General features: G+C 40.0%; 1 protein-coding gene and 1 long non-coding RNA gene across 2 annotated transcripts in view; one reads left to right on the forward strand and one right to left on the reverse strand.

The window, feature by feature from the left end:
• Window positions 1–1,176: 1,176 nt before the first annotated feature.
• cxcr3.1 (chemokine (C-X-C motif) receptor 3, tandem duplicate 1) lies at window positions 1,177–15,215 on the forward strand. Its single transcript, XM_061944453.1, has 3 exons — window positions 1,177–1,296; window positions 11,521–11,904; window positions 14,247–15,215. The coding sequence occupies exons 1-3, from the start codon at window positions 1,276–1,278 to the stop codon at window positions 14,961–14,963; spliced, it is 1,122 nt and encodes a 373-aa protein (XP_061800437.1). The 5' UTR covers window positions 1,177–1,275; the 3' UTR covers window positions 14,964–15,215.
• LOC133591914 (uncharacterized) overlaps window positions 14,716–18,130 on the reverse strand; it is a 13,026-nt gene continuing 9,611 nt past the window's right edge. The window contains exon 4 of the long non-coding RNA XR_009814532.2: window positions 14,716–14,860. This is a non-coding gene — a long non-coding RNA (uncharacterized lncRNA). The remainder of the gene's footprint in view (window positions 14,861–18,130) is intronic.

An 18,130-nucleotide genomic window follows, 5' to 3' on the forward strand; every position in this document is an offset into this window, starting at 1 on the left:
GCTGTTCCCCTGTTAGAATGCTAATTTTAGCATGCTAACATTTGATCTAATTTCTTACCTTGTAACCAAGTAATCATGGATTCTGTTACTTGGCGACAGCATAAAAGTAAGGCTTTGCATAGTAGATTTTTAACTTGCACTTACAGATGTAGCGACAAACTGTAGTTACTGACAGTGGTTTTCTGAAGTGTTCCTGAGCCCATGTGGTGATATCCTTTACAAACTGATGTGGCTTTTTGATGCAGTACCGACTGAGGGATCGAAGGTCACGGGCATTCAATGTTGGTTGAACCTTTTGATGATATTACCGACCATAGATGGTAAAATCCCTAAATTCCTTGCAATAGCTCGTTGAGAAATGTTGTTCTTAAACTGTTCAACAATTTGCTCAGGCATTTGTTCACAAAGTGGTGACCCTCGCCCCATCCTTGTTTGTGAATGACTGAGCATTTCATGGAAGCTGCTTTTATACCCAATCATGGCACCCACCTGTTCCCAATTAGCCTGTTCACCTGTGGGATGTTCCAAATAAGTGTTTGATGAGCATTCCTCAACTTTCTCAGTCTTTTTTGCCACCTTTTTTGAAACATGTTGCAGGCATCAAGTTCCAAATGAGCTAATATTTGCAAAAAATAACAAAAGTTTTCCAGTTTGAACGTTAAGTATCTTGTCTTTGCAGTCTATTCAATTGAGTTTAAAAAGATTTGCAAATCATTGTATTCTGTTTTTATTTACCATTTACGCAACGTGCCAACTTCGCCGGTTTTGGGTTTTGTACATTCTAGCAGCATTTCAGTTCAACTTCAGCTTTGAAGCATTCACACGCAATTCCTTGAGAAATTTCCTCATCTAGTTAGTAGTAGTATTATCATAATTATTGTTATCATTAATTATATCTATCAATATCATTTTCATTGGACTTTTCTGAATCAGGTGTAAATTCCCATTCAATAATAAAAGGGGATAACATAAAATATATGCAAATAAATGCATTGCATATATAGTCATATAAATGGATTTTAATGTTAAACATAGGAAGAAGCAAGAACTAATGTGTGGATGTGAATATAAAAAACAACTAATCTTATCCATGTGTCCGCCCATTACTTTACATTTACTATGAGAAATGTTTGCAGGCATTATCCTCAGCACACCTGCCTTCTGTGGTATTTTTTTTTTTTTTTTTTTACTTGAAAAAACCTCTTGCTTCCTCTCAACCACATTGGTAGTTCTTCAGTGCTTTGTTCTGCATTGAAAACCCGCTTATTGAAGACAATGTCTGCTAATATCAATCTGGTAAGTCATTAATAACTATACTTTTTTCACTACTCTTACATATATTTTTGAACTGATCAATAATGTGCAGCTTAAGAGCTTAATTAGTTCAGAGAAAGTTCAGCATAGGTTGAAGGTAAGAATGCAACCACCAAAAAAAATAACTATCATGCCTTTACAACAATACAATGTTCACTTTGGAATGACATGAGGTGTTTATTCATTCACCCGTGTAGCTAAATTTAAAATGTTTAATGCACAAAAATGACAAATGAGTCTACTTGCTGCACAATTACTTCCTGTCCTAATCGGCAAGCACGTAAAGAACTCACATTGCATTATGAGAGATTTTTAGGAGTGAATTTAAGACTCCACATCATTCAATCTAACTTTATTTATAGAGCACTTTTCATGCACAGGCAAGTTGCATCAAAGTTCTTTACACCAGTAAAAAAAAAAAAAAAGAAAAAAGAGAAGAAAACCCACATGCACACACCCTGAGGTTTGAGGAAAAATACTACCTTTGAGGCACCCACACAGAAAAATAAAATAAAATTAACGCACTGTAAAAAAAAAAAAACATATTTTAAAATATATGTAGAAATAAGATAAAGATAATAAATGAATAAAAACAAAATAGTAAGGGTGTAACAATTAAACCACTTCAATGGCCTATCGATTTATATTCCTAATCTGTGCTCGCAAATTGGCCTTCCGGAAGATATACAGGTAAAAGCCAGTAAATTAGAATATTTTGAAAAACTTGATTTATTTCAGTAATTGCATTCAAAAGGTGTAACTTGTACATTATATTTATTCATTGCACACAGACTGATGCATTCAAATGTTTATTTCATTTAATTTTGATGATTTGAAGTGGCAACAAATGAAAATCCAAAATTCCGTGTGTCACAAAATTAGAATATTACTTAAGGCTAATACAAAAAAGGGATTTTTCGAAATGTTGGCCAACTGAAAAGTATGAAAATGAAAAATATGAGCATGTACAATACTCAATACTTGGTTGGAGCTCCTTTTGCCTCAATTACTGCGTTAATGCGGCGTGGCATGGAGTCGATGAGTTTCTGGCACTGCTCAGGTGTTATGAGAGCCCAGGTTGCTCTGATAGTGGCCTTCAACTCTTCTGCGTTTTTGGGTCTGGCATTCTGCATCTTCCTTTTCACAATACCCCACAGATTTTCTATGGGGCTAAGGTCAGGGGAGTTGGCGGGCCAATTTAGAACAGAAATACCATGGTCCGTAAACCAGGCACGGGTAGATTTTGCGCTGTGTGCAGGCGCCAAGTCCTGTTGGAACTTGAAATCTCCATCTCCATAGAGCAGGTCAGCAGCAGGAAGCATGAAGTGCTCTAAAACTTGCTGGTAGACGGCTGCGTTGACCCTGGATCTCAGGAAACAGAGTGGACCGACACCGGCAGATGACATGGCACCCCAAACCATCACCCAACCATGCAAATTTTGCATTTCCTTTGGAAATCGAGGTCCCAGAGTCTGGAGGAAGACAGGAGAGGCACAGGATCCACGTTGCCTGAAGTCTAGTGTAAAGTTTCCACCATCAGTGATGGTTTGGGGTGCCATGTCATCTGCTGGTGTCGGTCCACTCTGTTTCCTGAGATCCAGGGTCAACGTAGCAGTCTACCAGCAAGTTTTAGAGCACTTCATGCTTCCTGCTGCTGACCTGCTCTATGGAGATGGAGATTTCAAGTTCCAACAGGACTTGGCGCCTGCACACAGCGCAAAATCTACCCGTGCCTGGTTTACGGACCATGGTATTTCTGTTCTAAATTGGCCCGCCAACTCCCCTGACCTTAGCCCCATAGAAAATCTGTGGGGTATTGTGAAAAGGAAGATGCAGAATGCCAGACCCAAAAACGCAGAAGAGTTGAAGGCCACTATCAGAGCAACCTGGGCTCTCATAACACCTGAGCAGTGCCAGAAACTCATCGACTCCATGCCACGCCGCATTAACGCAGTAATTGAGGCAAAAGGAGCTCCAACCAAGTATTGAGTATTGTACATGCTCATATTTTTCATTTTCATACTTTTCAGTTGGCCAACATTTCTAAAAATCCCTTTTTTGTATTAGCCTTAAGTAATATTCTAATTTTGTGACACACGGAATTTTGGATTTTCATTTGTTGCCACTTCAAATCATCAAAATTAAATGAAATAAACATTTGAATGCATCAGTCTGTGTGCAATGAATAAATATAATGTACAAGTTACACCTTTTGAATGCAATTACTGAAATAAATCAAGTTTTTCAAAATATTCTAATTTACTGGCTTTTACCTGTATATCGATCAAACATTGTTTTAAAGGGCAATCAATAGATTTGATCAATACTAGAAAAGAAAACATAGATTTAAGAATGCCAGACTCCATATGAAGTTTAACACTTTCAGTGATTGAAGTTCCATTATTAGTTTTTAAATGTCTTAATGCCCTTGCACCTTGATATCTATCTGACCTGATTTGACCGTATCAACCATCGCAGATTCTGAGGCCCTCTGGCACTGGCCTTTTAGCTTTACCAAATATCAGAACAAAGACCCCCGGTGAGGCGGCATTCAGACACCATGGCCCCCACCTGTGGAACAGCTTGCCAGAGAGCGTCAGGACTGCAGAGACCGGTTAATAAAAAAAATTATAAAAAAAATTAACAATAAAAAAGCCAAAACCTTTTTACTGATTATCTAAAACATTTTTTCAAAAATAATCTTACTCATCTCATTATATGAAATGTAACTTAATTCACAGAGTATTATTATTTATTTAATTTTATTGTGAACAAATTGAGAACAGGAAGTGAACAAAAAGTTTTAGCAACTGTTATGTAAAAGAAAAAGGGGTAGGATTAAATAAGCTCTGCTTCTTCCTACTCCGTTTCGAACATGTTGAAGAGAAACTGGAAATTGTGATGTATCATGTTGTATGCTTGAATGTTCCAAATAAACTCAAACTCAAACTCAAAAACTCTTATGTTTTTTTATTATTTTATTGTGTTGTGCTCTATTTTAATTATAATTTTTAACACTGTTATTCTCTCAACGTAATTTTTTATTAACTTTTTAAAAAATATATTTTATTTGTACTTATATTTTATCATATGTTTTATACTATTTTTTAGATGGCGTTAATTTTTGTTATTCTCCAGTGTGGACGCTTCAAAGGCGGCGTTTTTTTCCTCAAATTCTCGGTGCCATGCCGTGCTTTGTTTTGGTTTTGCTTTGTTATTGTCAATAGTGCTGTGCTTTAAACCTTAAAGGAAGTGACCGACACAACGGTAGTGATAACGGACCAGGTGGTTTAGGAAGAGGGTTAAAAATGGTGTAATGAACATAGTATATTAGTATTATTGAAAAAGTTGTCACACTTCACTAACTTTTCCAACTTTGTTCATTACACCATTTCCAACTTTCCACCTCAGTCATATGATTCATCCACCAAACTTGTTCCGCTCTCACTTCTGTTGTGTCTTTATGTCGTTGTTTTTTGGCTTAGACCAGGAGTCTGCAACCCAAAATGTTGAAAAAGCCATATTGGACCAAAAATACCCCCAAAAAATCTGTCTGGAGCCGCTAAAAATTAAAAACCTTTTAATAAGTGTTATAATGAAGGCAACACATGATGTAAGTGTCTATATTAGCCTATCAAAGGCTTCGTTAACAGAAATGTTGTATTTTAATTTTCATTCTACACATTTTTGCAACACTGGAAATCATTAGTAAAAAGGAGGCTTCTCACAGGATGATATAACTCATACTTGCCAACCCTCCCGAATTTTCCGGGAGACTCCCGAAATTCAGCGCCTCTCCCGAAAACCTCCCGGGACAAATATTCTCCCGAAAATCTCCCGATTTTCAGCCGGAGCTGGAGGGGGCGTGGCCTGAGTGAGGACAGCCTTTTTTCACTATGGGAGGACAACAGGGTGACAAGAACTAAATCATCCAGACTAGAGATAAATGTTATTATTATGTTTATCTTACCTAAAAATAAATATATTTATTAATTAAAAAAAACAACTAAATAACTAAATACATTTGTACTATATTTTGCTAAAAACATCAACATTTTTTTTTCTTTTTTCTGACTCCTTATTACATCCAGCCATAGAATTATACCGGTACATTAAAATAAACATATTTGAAATAATACATTTTAAATTATCATAATAATTCATTTAAAATGACCATATCTAATTATTAAAATAATTGCTTGTTTATCAACAACTTTAGCATTTTATTCATTACATTTTTAAGCTCTCAGAAGCCAAGTTATGTTATATTCATGCAAGTTTGAAGTATCAATTATCTAAACACAGTTTTGTTTCCATATTTTCAGGATATATATATATATATATACAGTGGGGCAAAAAAGTATTTAGTCAGCCACCAATTGTGCAAGTTCTCCCACTTAAAATGATGACAAAGGTCTGTAATTTTCATCATAGGTACACTTCAACTGTGAGAGACAGAATGTGGAAAAAAAATCCAGGAATTCACATTGTAGGATTTTTAAAGAATTTATTTGTAAATTATGGTGGAAAATAAGTATTTGGTCAATAACAAAAATTCAACTCAATACTTTGTAATATAACCTTTGTTGGCAATAACAGAGGTCAAACGATTACTATAGGTCTTTACCAGGTTTGCACACACAGTAGCTGGTATTTTGGCCCATTCCTCCATGCAGATCTTCTCGAGAGCAGTGATGTTTTGGGGCTGTCGCCGAGCAACACGGACTTTCAACTCCCTCCACAGATTTTCTGTGGGGTTGAGGTCTGGAGACTGGCTAGGCCACTCCAGGACTTTCAAATGCTTCTTACGGAGCCACTCCTTCGTTGCCCAGGCGGTGTGTTTGGGATCATTGTCATGCTGGAAGCTTTCATCTTCAAAGCTCTCACTGATGGAAGGAGGTTTTGGCTCAAAATCTCACGATACATGGCCCCATTCATTCTTTCCTTAACACGGATCAGTCGGCCTGTCCCCTTGGCAGAAAAACAGCCCCAAAGCATGATGTTTCCACCCCTATGCTTCACAGTAGGTATGGTGTTCTTGGGATGCAACTCAGTATTCTTCTTCCTCCAAACACGACGAGTTGAGTTTATACCAAAAAGTTCTATTTTGGTTTCATCTGACCACATGACATTCTCCCAATCCTCTGCTGTATCATCCATGTGCTCTCTGGCAAACTTCAGACGGGCCTGGACATGCACTGGCTTAAGCAGGAGGACACGTCTGGCACTGCAGGATTTGATTCCCTGTCGGCGTAGTGTGTTACTGATGGTAACCTTTGTTACTTTGGTCCCAGCTCTCTGCAGGTCATTCACCAGGTCCCCCCGTGTGGTTCTGGGATTTTTGCTCACCGTTCTCATGATCATTTTGACCCCACGGGATGAGATCTTGCGTGGAGCCCCAGATCGAGGGAGATTATCAGTGGTCTTGTATGTCTTCCATTTTCTGATAATTGCTCCCACAGTTGATTTTTTCACACCAAGCTGCTTGCCTATTGTAGATTCACTCTTCACAGTCTGGTGCAGGTCTACAATTCTTTTCCTGGTGTCCTTCGACAGCTCTTTGGTCTTGGCCATAGTGGAGTTTGGAGTCTGACTGTTTGAGGCTGTGGACAGGTGTCTTTTATACAGATAACCAGTTCAAACAGGTGCCATTAATACAGGTAACGAGTGGAGGACAGAAGAGCTTCTTAAAGAAGAAGTTACAGGTCTGTGAGAGCCAGAGATCTTCCTTGTTTGAAGTGACCAAATACTTATTTTCCACCATAATTTACAAATAAATTCTTTAAAAATCCTACAATGTGAATTCCTGGATTTTTTTCCACATTCTGTCTCTCACAGTTGAAGTGTACCTATGATGAAAATTACAGACCTCTGTCATCATTTTAAGTGGGAGAACTTGTACAATCGGTGGCTGACTAAATACTTTTTTGCCCCACTGTATGTATATATATATATATATATTGACTTGGTAAATTCTAGCTGTCAATATACTCCTCCCCTCTTAACCACGCCCCCAACCACGCCCCGCCCCACCCCCCACCTCCCGAAATCGGAGGTCTCAAGGTTGGCAAGTATGATATAACTTCTGGAAATTACTGGCTTATATTGGTCAAACGTATAGATGTGTGTCCAAGTTTAAGGAAACGGCACAGCATAAAACGTTTGGTGGACAAAATGGGACGGAAAACACGTCTTTCTGTGGCAGCGTCGGAAAAAGTTGTACATGTAAACGAACTACGGTGAGTTCAAGGATCGCTGAAATTTGTAGGACAAAACGATGCTTATACTCTCATCAGTGAAGCATGTTTAATATAAACAGTGGGATTTCTAACAATTAGAAAGGTTTGTTTGTTCTCCTACAGAAACTATATTTAAACAAAAACATTTTTTTTTTCCATTTTCACACATCTCTGAAAGAGGTCCAGGGCTTTGTGTCATGTTTGTCTTCCTACAGAAAATATATTAAAACAAACAAACAAAAAATTGCATCTTTTCCCATTTGCACACCGCCGCAGCTTTGAGTCACGGCTTTATGTTGTTGTGTTGTGGTCTTTGTATTTGTTGTGGCTTTTGCAATCGTGCTATAGTTGAAACTTGTTGTGTTGTGGCTTCATGTTGAGTTGTGGCGATTGCACTTGTTTTGACCTTTCACAGCTACCGTAGCGGTTTATTGAAGTGAGAGTAATAGCAGGTCAAACCGCTTGAACCACCTGAAAATGTTTGGTTGCACTTAATTTATCAGGTAAACCACCTGTTAATCCAACCTGAAGAGAAGTTGGTTGCACTTTATTTTTGATAATATTGTACAAAACCCAAAACCAGTGAAGTTGGCACGTTGTGTAAATGGTAAATAAAAACAGAATATAATGGTTTGCAAATCCTTTTCAACTTATATTCAATTGAATAGACTGCAAAGACAAGATACTTAACGTCCGAACTGGTAAACTTAATTTTTTGCAAATATTAGCTCACTTGGAAGTTTATGCCTGCAACGTGTTTCCAAAAAGTTGGCACAAGTGGCAAAAAAGACTGAGAAAGTTGAGAAATGCTCATCAAACACTTATTTGGAACATCCCGCAGGTGAACAGGCTAATTGGGAACAGGTGGGTGCCATGATTGGGTATAAAAGCAGCTTCCGTGAAATGCTCAGTCATTCACAAACAAGGATGGAGCGAGAGTCACCACTTTGTGAACAAATGCGTGAGCAAACTGTCAAACAATTTAAGCACAACATTTCTCAACGAGCTATTGCGGGGAATTTAGGGATTTCACCATCTACGCTCCGTAATATCATCAAAAGGTTCAGAGAATCTGAAGAAATCACTGCACGTAAGCGATTAAATCACGGACCTTCGATCCCTCAGGCGGTACTGCATCAAAAAGCGACATCAGTGTGTAAAGGATATCACCACATGGGCTCAGGAACACTTCAGAAAAACACTGTCAGTAACTTCAGTTTGTCGTTACATCTGTAAGTGCAAGTTAAAACTACTATGCAAAGCAAAAGCCATTTATCAACAACACCCAGAAATTATCGCTGGCTTCGTTGGGCCCAAGCTCATCTAAGATGGATTGATGCAAAGTGGAAAAGGGTTCTGTGGTCTGATGTGTCTACATTTCAAATTGTTTTTGGAAACGATGGACGTCGTGTCCTCTGGAACAAAGAGGAAAAGAACCATCCGGACTGTTATAGGCGCAAAGTTCAAAAGCCAGCATCTGTGATGGTATTGGGGTGTATTAGTGCCCAAAGCATGGGTAACTTACACATCTGTGAAGGCGCCATTAATGCTGAAAGGTACATACAGGTTTTGGTGCAACATATGTTGCCATCCAAGCAACGTTATCATGGACGCCCCTGCTTATTTCAGCAAGACAATGCCAAGCCACGTGTTACAACAGCGTGGCTTCATAGTAAAAGAGTGCAGGTACTAGACTGGCCTGCCTGTAGTCCAGACCTGTCTCCCATTGAAAATGTGTGGCGCATTATGAAGCCTAAAATAGCACAACGGAGACCCCCGGACTGTTGAACAACTTAAGCTGTACATCAAGCAAGAATGGGAAAGAATTTCACCTGAGAAGCTTCAAAATGTGGTCTCCTCAGTTCCCAAAAGAAATGCCATGTAACACAGTGGTAAAAATGTCCCTTTGCCAACTTTTTTGCAGAGGTGGGACCAAGTCATTGTTTTGCAAGTCACAAGTAAGTCTCAAGTCTTTGCCCTCAAGTCCGAGTCAAGTCCCGAGTCAAGACAGGCAAGCCCCGAGTCAAGTCCAAAGTCAAGACTGGAAAGTCTCAAGTCAAGTCCTAAGTCCTGCATTTTGAGTTTCGAGTCCTTTCAAGTCCTTTTAACCACAGACTAATATATTAACACAGATTGTGTATGCTTTTCAAACGCTGTATTTATTTATTAAAACAAGTGCATTTTAAATTGCAGGAAAGAAAGGTGTGCTGACATTGCACTTTATAATAGCACTATTAACCAGTCATTTTAAACATTAACTCATTCCTTTACAGAACAAACACATTGAAAAATAAAGTGCAAATGTACTTATTTGTACAAAAGTGTTAACATTGAAAAAACATGACATATACGTGAACATAACAAAAAAGTTGTACTTTTTATATGTCAGGGCCCTATGCTGCATTGCATTTGCAAAAGACCAAATTAGCCAAGAGTCTGTCAGTCATTTGTGCACGATGGGGGCGTAGTATGATGCCACCATGGCTGAAAACTCGCTCCATTGGAGCACTGGAGGCAGGCACTGCCAAGACTCTCATGGCCACTCGGTACAGTGAAGGAAGAGTCTTCATGTTCAATGCCCAGAACAAAAGGGGGGAGAGAGTTGTTTTGGGTTGGTGCACTACTTGTAAGTGTATCTTGTGTTTTTTATGTTGATTTAATTAAAAAAAGAAAAAATATATATATATATTTCTTGTGCGGCCCGATACCAATCGATCCACGGACCAGTACCGGGCCGCGGCCCGGTGGTTGGGGACCGCTGAGGTAAACAACCAACAGTATGTCAGAAAGCTAGCTAAAACGGTACACATATTCATAATATAGTATACATTTTAACTGACCTTTATTTTACTATTTTTGTCTTTTTTTAGGTGGCTAAAATACGCGGTGCTGCTGACCGCCGTCTAACGTTACGTGTGATATATTGACTAACGTAACCCTGCTTAAAAAAATCACTGAACAAAAAATATGAATAAGGTAGTGAACTGCAACAGATTCCCGTGTTTGCAATAACGTTATAACGTTAGCAGTGAGTTTACAGCCTCACTGATTTAACTACACAGCAAATAAAAGTCACGTTACTTAGCCAATAAACGTTATCTTACATTCAAAACTTACCCTTCTTTGTGCAACTTCAAATGCCGGACGAAGTTGGAAGTTGTTGCCTCTCCATCAGTCATTTTCGAACCGCATGTGTTGCATACTGCAAACCGTTTTGTGTTGACCACCTCGTAATTTTTATACCCAAACGAAATTATTTTAGGTATCATTTTTTGTTCACTGGCGTGTGGTTTGGACATGTCTTCTTCGTTGGTTGTCCTGCAATTTGATTGGATGAATGCTGTGTGATGAAAACAAAGTAGATCTAATTTGATTGGCTGTTGTACTGAGAGCACACCAGCTGACACACGCAACGCTGATAGACAAGTACACAATGAAAAATACGGAGCGCTCCCGAATAACTTTTTCATCTTTGGGTTTTGGGGAAAGTAGCAAGTCATGTCAAGTCATGTCAATTCAAAAGGCTCAAGTCCAAGTGAAGTCACAAGTCATTGATGTTAAAGTCTAAGTCGAGTTGCAAGTCTTTTTACATTTTGTCAAGTCGAGTCTAAAGTCATCAAATTCATGACTCGAGTCTGACTCGAGTCCAAGTCATGTGACTCGTTTCCACACCTCTGCTTTTTTGCAATGTGTTGCTGCTTCCAAGTTAATGATTATTTGCAAAAAAGAAAATGTTTCTCAATTCGAACATTAAATATGTTGTCTTTGCAGTCTATTCAATTGAATATAAGTTGAAAAGGATTTGCAAATCATTGTATTCTGTTTTTATTTACCATTTACACAACATGCCAACTTCACTGGTTTTGGGTTTTGTATATTCCACCTGAGGTTGTTTAAAATCTTGAAAAGTGCTTTCTCTGTAATATGTGGTTCAAGCACCCTGAAACAAAGTGTACTGTCTGTCTAGGCATATTTTCTAGAAGACAGTGAGGCTGTTACCTTTGATGTGGACGATCTGATCTTTGAAGGCGTCAACTTCTCAGAAGCAACTGACTTCTACACCAACGATTCGTGCAGCAGCGTGAAGGAGGGCCGGCAGTTTGAGGCGGTCTTCATCCCGGTTCTGTACTCGGTGGCTTTGGTGGTGGGCATCCCAGGGAACGCGGTGCTCCTGGGGGTTCTGGCTCGGAGCAGGAAGTGCTGGAGTGTGACGGACACCTTCATTCTCCACTTGGCTGTGGCTGATGTGTTGCTGCTGGTCACGCTGCCCTTGTTGATGGCACAGGACGCCCAAGGGGCGGGGTGGACTTTTGGTACTCCTCTCTGCAAGATCACAGGTTCTGTTTTCACGGTAAGACTAGCTTTTAAAATGATTGTCAAATCAGATAGATCAGGGGTGTCCAAACTACGGCCCGGGGGCCAAGTTTGGCGTGCCGACGTCTTCAATTAAGCCCACGAAACGACACGAGTTAATTGAGGAATCATTTTAAAAGACTGTTTTTGATGCTGCAATTTTATGGCCACTAAATGGACATTGCTAGGAATTCAGGTCAATTATACTTTGAATGGCATTAAGTGCAACATTTCACTTATATGACCCAAACAACCTTCCCTAGTCATGGTGAGAAAAAAAAAAAAAGTCCAACCAAAAACAAAAAAATCTAAATTACACCCATCTAAATCCATTACAAAGCATGATGGGAAGAATGCAAAACACTCTCCACACTTATCCATGTTTGGCACATTTTAGCTGCTTGATATTTCTGATTGATTACACAACTTTAAGGAGGTTGTCACGGGAGTAAACAAGGAAGGAGTCAAACTTTCACATACTCTTAAAATCCAATTATATTTATGATTCATTATATATCAATCATATTAACATGTACACACACGTCTGTGCATATATATCCATCCATCCATCCATTTTCTTCCGCTTATCCGAGGTCGGGTCGCGGGGGCAGCAGCCTAAGCAGGGAAGCCCAGACTTCCCTCTCCCCAGCCACTTCGTCCAGCTCCTCCCGGGGGACCCCGAGGCGTTCCCAGGCCAGCCGGGAGACATAGTCTTCCCAACGTGTCCTGGGTCTTCCTCGTGGCCTCCTACCGGTCGGACATGCCCTAAACACCTCCTTAGGGAGGCGTTCGGTTGGCATCCTGACCAGATGCCCGAACCACCTCATCTGGCTCCTCTCCATGTGGAGGAGCAGCGGCTTTACTTTAAGCTCCCCCCGGATGACAGAGCTTCTCACCCTATCTCTAATGGAGAGCCCCGCCACTCGGCGGAGGAAACTCATTTCGGCCGCTTGTACCCGTGATCTTGTCCTTTCGGTCATAACCCAAAGCTCATGACCATAGGTGAGGATGGGAACGTAGATCGACCGGTAAATTGAGAGCTTTGCCTTCCGGCTCAGCTCCTTCTTCACCACAACGGATCGATACAGCGTCCGCATTACTGTGCATATATATATATATATATATATATATATATATATATATATATATATATATATATATATATATATACGCACACACATATACATACATATAGTGTGTACATATATATATATATAAATACATCCAGCATAATATAGCATAATATATATATGCACACACATATACATACATATAGTGTGTACATATATATATATATATATATAAATACATCTAGCATAATATATATATATATATAAATATAAATATACATATACACACATATATATATATATATATATATACATACACATATACATATATATATATATATACATATATATATATATATAGAAGGGACAAGCGGTAGAAAATGGATGGATATATATATATAGTTACTATGCAGTTGGCTTTCAGCCCTCGACCAAATGTATTTATCCCAATGCGGCCCCCAAGTGAAAAAGTTTGGACACCCTGAGATAGATAGATAGATAGATAGATAGATAGATAGATGGATAGATAGATAGGTGAAATGATAGGGGGGCAGGGAGACAGACGGACAGGACTTGACAATGAATAGATTGATGGACAAATAGATGGTCAAGCAGACTAACAGCAGTCAATCAACAGACTTGATGAATGTACAGATGAAAGGTTATACTGGCTGGCAGAGGTATTGACAACATTGACAGACTGATAGCTAGAAAGTATGACTGATTGATGGTGAGACAGGTGGACGGACAGACAGAGGATTTAACAGATCGCAAGACTAGTAGATAGTTTAGTGGATGGACAGACAGAGAGACAGACTGATTGAACAACAGGGGGACAGTCAGAAATATCAACTGATTGAAGGACAGACAGGAAGCAATAGACGGAATGGGTCAATGAACAGAGAGGGACGGACTGCAGATTGCCTGGACAGATTGTTGTATCGACTGATTGACAGACTGAAGGGAGGACAGATAGATAGGACGACAAACACACTTGGAAGAACTGACAGGATGAATGCACAGATGAAAGGTCAGACAGATAGTTGGACTGACAGATGTTTAAATTGAGTGACAGCGTGGTGGTTCACTCAATGGTTAGAAAAAACTGAAATACAGGATTGATAGATCTACAGTTGGACGAACAGACGAATCAACACATGGAAGGACAGACAGACAGAGATACATTTAAAGACAGATTGACGGACTGATCCATGTATGGAAATATTGAAGGACACAAATGGTTTGAGAGCCATTATTGTTTCAATTTCAGATCAACTTCTATTGTGGAATCTTCCTGCTGGCTTGCATCAGCCTGGATCGCTACCTTTCCATTGTCCACGCCACCCAGATGTACTCCCACAGGAAACCCCACTTCATCCAGGCCAGCTGCTCGGCCGTATGGCTTTTTTCGTTCTTCCTCTCTCTCCCCGACTGGATCTTCCTGGAAGCCCTGAAAGACGCCCGACGAGACAAAACCGAATGCGTCCGCAACGTCTCCGAATCCTGGAGACTGGCCTTGCGCCTCGTCTACCACTTCGCCGGCTTCCTGGTGCCGTCATTGGTCCTGGTCTTTTGCTACTCGTGCATCATGCGGCGGCTGCGCTGCGGCTCACAGGGCCTCCAGAAACAAAAGGCCTTCAGGGTCATCGCCGCCGTGGTGGTGGTGTTCTTCATCTGCTGGATGCCGTACAACATCACGCTAATGGTAGACACTGCCTTTTCAGAGGACACCAGCCAGAGTTGTGAGTTCAGAGCGTCGCTGGGGAAGGCCATGATCATCACCCCCACCGTAGGTTACCTCCACTGCAGCCTCAACCCTGTCTTGTATGCTTTTGTGGGGATCAAGTTCCGTCGTCAGCTCCAGGACATCCTGAGGGTAATGACCTGCAAACCCAAGAAGAGCGTCAAACTTCAGTCGGCAGTGGGCAGCAGGAGAAGCTCCTTATGGTCCAACTCTGGAGACACTTCCAACTCCCTGGCGATCTGAGACAGAAGCATGCACAGACCTTCATCATTCTTCTTCGGTTGTTCTTCTCTAATGTAGTTTGGGGTTCACACAGTCATAGATCTCTTCTTTAAGATCTTTTTTTTTGTTGAGCTATGTAAATTGAATGTCTTACTGTACATTTAAACTGACAACTGTGTATACATGTATGTAATACTGTATATTGAGCCATGGCTTATACTTTTGCTCAATGATTTTAAAACTGTTGTACCACTGTTGATGCTGTACATGGGCTTCATCGAGAAATACAAAATAAAATGATATCATCGACATACACATGTAAAACAATTGAACAAATACAAATGTATTAACCACAGAATCAGTGGAATTAAATTGAAATGATCCTTAGCTCAAATATCAATGAGTATTATATGTGACAATTATCATCAGTACTGTAGTGGACATAATACTACAAAACCCAAAACCAGTGAAGTTGGCACGTTGTGTAAATCGTGAATATAAACATAATACAATGATTTGCAAAGACAAGGTACATAAAGTTCGAACCGAGAAACTTTGTTATTTTTTGCAAATATTAGCTCATTTGGAATTTCATGCCTGCAACAGGTTTCAAAAAAGCTGGCACAAGAAAATTGAGGAAAGCTCACCAAAAACTTATTTGGAACATCCCACATGTGAACAGGCTAATTGGGAACAGGTGGGTGCCATGATTGGGTATCAAAGCAGCATCCATGAAATGCTCAGTCATTCACAAACAAAGATGGGGCGAGGGTCACCACTTTGTCAACTAATGCCTGAGCAAATTGTTTAAGAACAACATTTCTCATTCAGCTAGGGATTTCACCATCTACGGTCCGTAATATCAAAAGCGTCAGAGAATCTGGAGAAATCCCTGCACGTAAGCAGCAAGGCCTGAAATCCAACATTGAATGCCCGTGACCTTCGAACCCTCAGGCGATACTGCATCAAAAAGCGAAATCAGTCTGTAAAGGATATCACCACGTGGGCTCAAGAACACTTCAGAAAAACACTGTCAGTAACTACAGTTGGTCGCTACATCTGTAAGTGCAAGTTAAAACTCTACTATGCTAAGCGAAAGCCATTTATCAACAACACCCAGAAACGCCGCCGGCTTCGCTGGGCCTGAGCTCATCTAAGATGGACTGATACAAAGTGGAAAAGTGTCCTGTGGTCTGACGAGTCCACATTTCAAACTGTTTTTGGAAACTGTGGACGTCGTGTCTTGCGGACCAAAGAGAAAAAGAACCATACGGACTGTTATAGGCGCAAAGTTCAAAAGCCAGCATTTGTGATGGTATGGGGGTGTATTAGTGCCTAAGGCATGGGTAACTACACATCTGTGAAGGCACCATTAATGCTGAAAGGTACATACAGGTTTTGGAACGACCTATGTTGCCATCCAAGCAATGTCTTTTTCATGGACGCCCCTGCTTATTTCAGCAAGACAATGCCAAGCCACATTCTGCACGTGTTACAACAACGTGGCTTTGTAGTAAAAGAGTGCGGGTACTAGACTGGCCTGCCTGTAGTCCAGACCTATCTCCCATTGAAAATGTGTGGCGCATTATGAAGCCTAAAATACCACAACGGAGACCCCCGGACTGTTGAACAACTTAAGCTGTACATCAAGCAAGAATGAGAAAGAATTCCACCTGAAAAGCTTCAGAAATTGGTCTCCTCAGTTCCCAAATGTTTACTGAGTGTTGTTAAAAGGAAAGGCCATGTAACAGTGGTAAAAATGCCCCTGTGCCAACTTTTTTGCAATGTGTTACTGCTATTAAATTCAAAGTTAATGATTATTTGCAAAAAAAAAAATACGTTTCCCAGCTCAAACATTAAATATCTTGTCTTTTCAGTCTATTCAATTGAATATAGGATGAAAAGGATTAGCAAATCATTGTATTCTGTTTTTATTTACAATTTACACAACGTGTCAACTTGACTGGTTTTGGGTTTTGTAGTTAAGGGTGTCCCGGTACAACCTTTTCCACCTCTAACACGATCCCGATATTGGAGTCTTTAGTATTGGCCGATACAATATTGACCTGATACAATATCAGCACGAATCATCCATACTTTTACTATTTAGTAGTGTGGAATGTTATAAAAGTCTTGGTCATGTGAAACTACTCAAACAAAGAACAAACAAACCATTAAGTAGAATGGACTTATGCTCTCTTAAATCAAAATTCAATTGGAGTGGTAATTTGTTTTATTAGCGACATCTAATGGTCACAATAATTCATTACATTAGGCGCATGACTCTCATGACACAGTAAATTGAAATAATGTGGACACGTTTAATACTTTCTAATAAGCTTTGTATGTGTAAGTAAAATGTAAAGACATGCACCTGGGGATAGGTTGATTGGCAACACTGAATTGACCCTAGTGTGTGAATGTTGCATAGTTACATGGAGGTAACCGGAGATAAATATGGTGAAAAGGAGTATTAATTATGAACATATAAATATATTGCACACATGGAATATTGCGCATTGATGGTTTTGATTAGTTGTAAAATCCATGAAAAGTCACAGCACACAACAGTTCCGGGTGGTTATTTATTTGGGAGAAAAAAAACTATTATTGAGTTTGTTTATAATGTTGTCTGTCTATCTGTGTTGGCCCTGCGATGAGGCGGCGACTTGTCCAAGAACAGCTGGGATAGGCTACAGCCACCCCCCCGCGACCCTGAGAGGGACAAGCAGTAGAAAATGGATGGATGGATGCAGGGCCGGCCCGTGGCATAGGCCGTATAGGCAAATGCTAAGGGCGCCGTCCATCAGGGGGCGCCACGCCAGTGCCACAAATGTTGGAGAAAAAAAAAAAGGAAAAAAAAGTTGTTACTATTATTTCTAAATAAAAAAAATAATCTCACGTTAATTAAAATGCAAAGTAAAGCCTATTTAATAGAAATATTATTTGTTACAACATTACGCCCCCCCTCCTCCCCACGCACGGTGCGCCCCCTCCCTTCCCGTATCATGACTCTTTTTGGACGTCACCACATCAAAAAATCAACACAAGATGTCAAAACGGCCAAAACTGTCAGGTGCCCAGGGAAGAAAAAAGAGAAAAGAAGAGGAGAAACGAGAAAAGACAGAGGTAGCAGGTAGGTAACGTTAGCCTACATGAAATTATTTGTCTGTTACAGAATGTGATAG

Source organism: Nerophis lumbriciformis, linkage group LG04 (genome assembly GCF_033978685.3).
Source record: "Nerophis lumbriciformis linkage group LG04, RoL_Nlum_v2.1, whole genome shotgun sequence".
NCBI classification, from domain to species: Eukaryota; Metazoa; Chordata; class Actinopteri; order Syngnathiformes; family Syngnathidae; genus Nerophis; species Nerophis lumbriciformis.

What these genes read in the sequence shown, in the direction of transcription:
- cxcr3.1 (XM_061944453.1), top strand. Translation starts at nt 1,276, where the DNA reads ATGTCTGCTAATATCAATCTG. An exon ending in TGTCTGCTAATATCAATCTG is followed by an intron (nt 1,297 to 11,520) that starts GTAAGTCATTAA and finishes CTGTCTGTCTAG; the next exon opens with GCATATTTTCTAGAAGACAG. An exon ending in TCACAGGTTCTGTTTTCACG is followed by an intron (nt 11,905 to 14,246) that starts GTAAGACTAGCT and finishes TTTCAATTTCAG; the next exon opens with ATCAACTTCTATTGTGGAAT.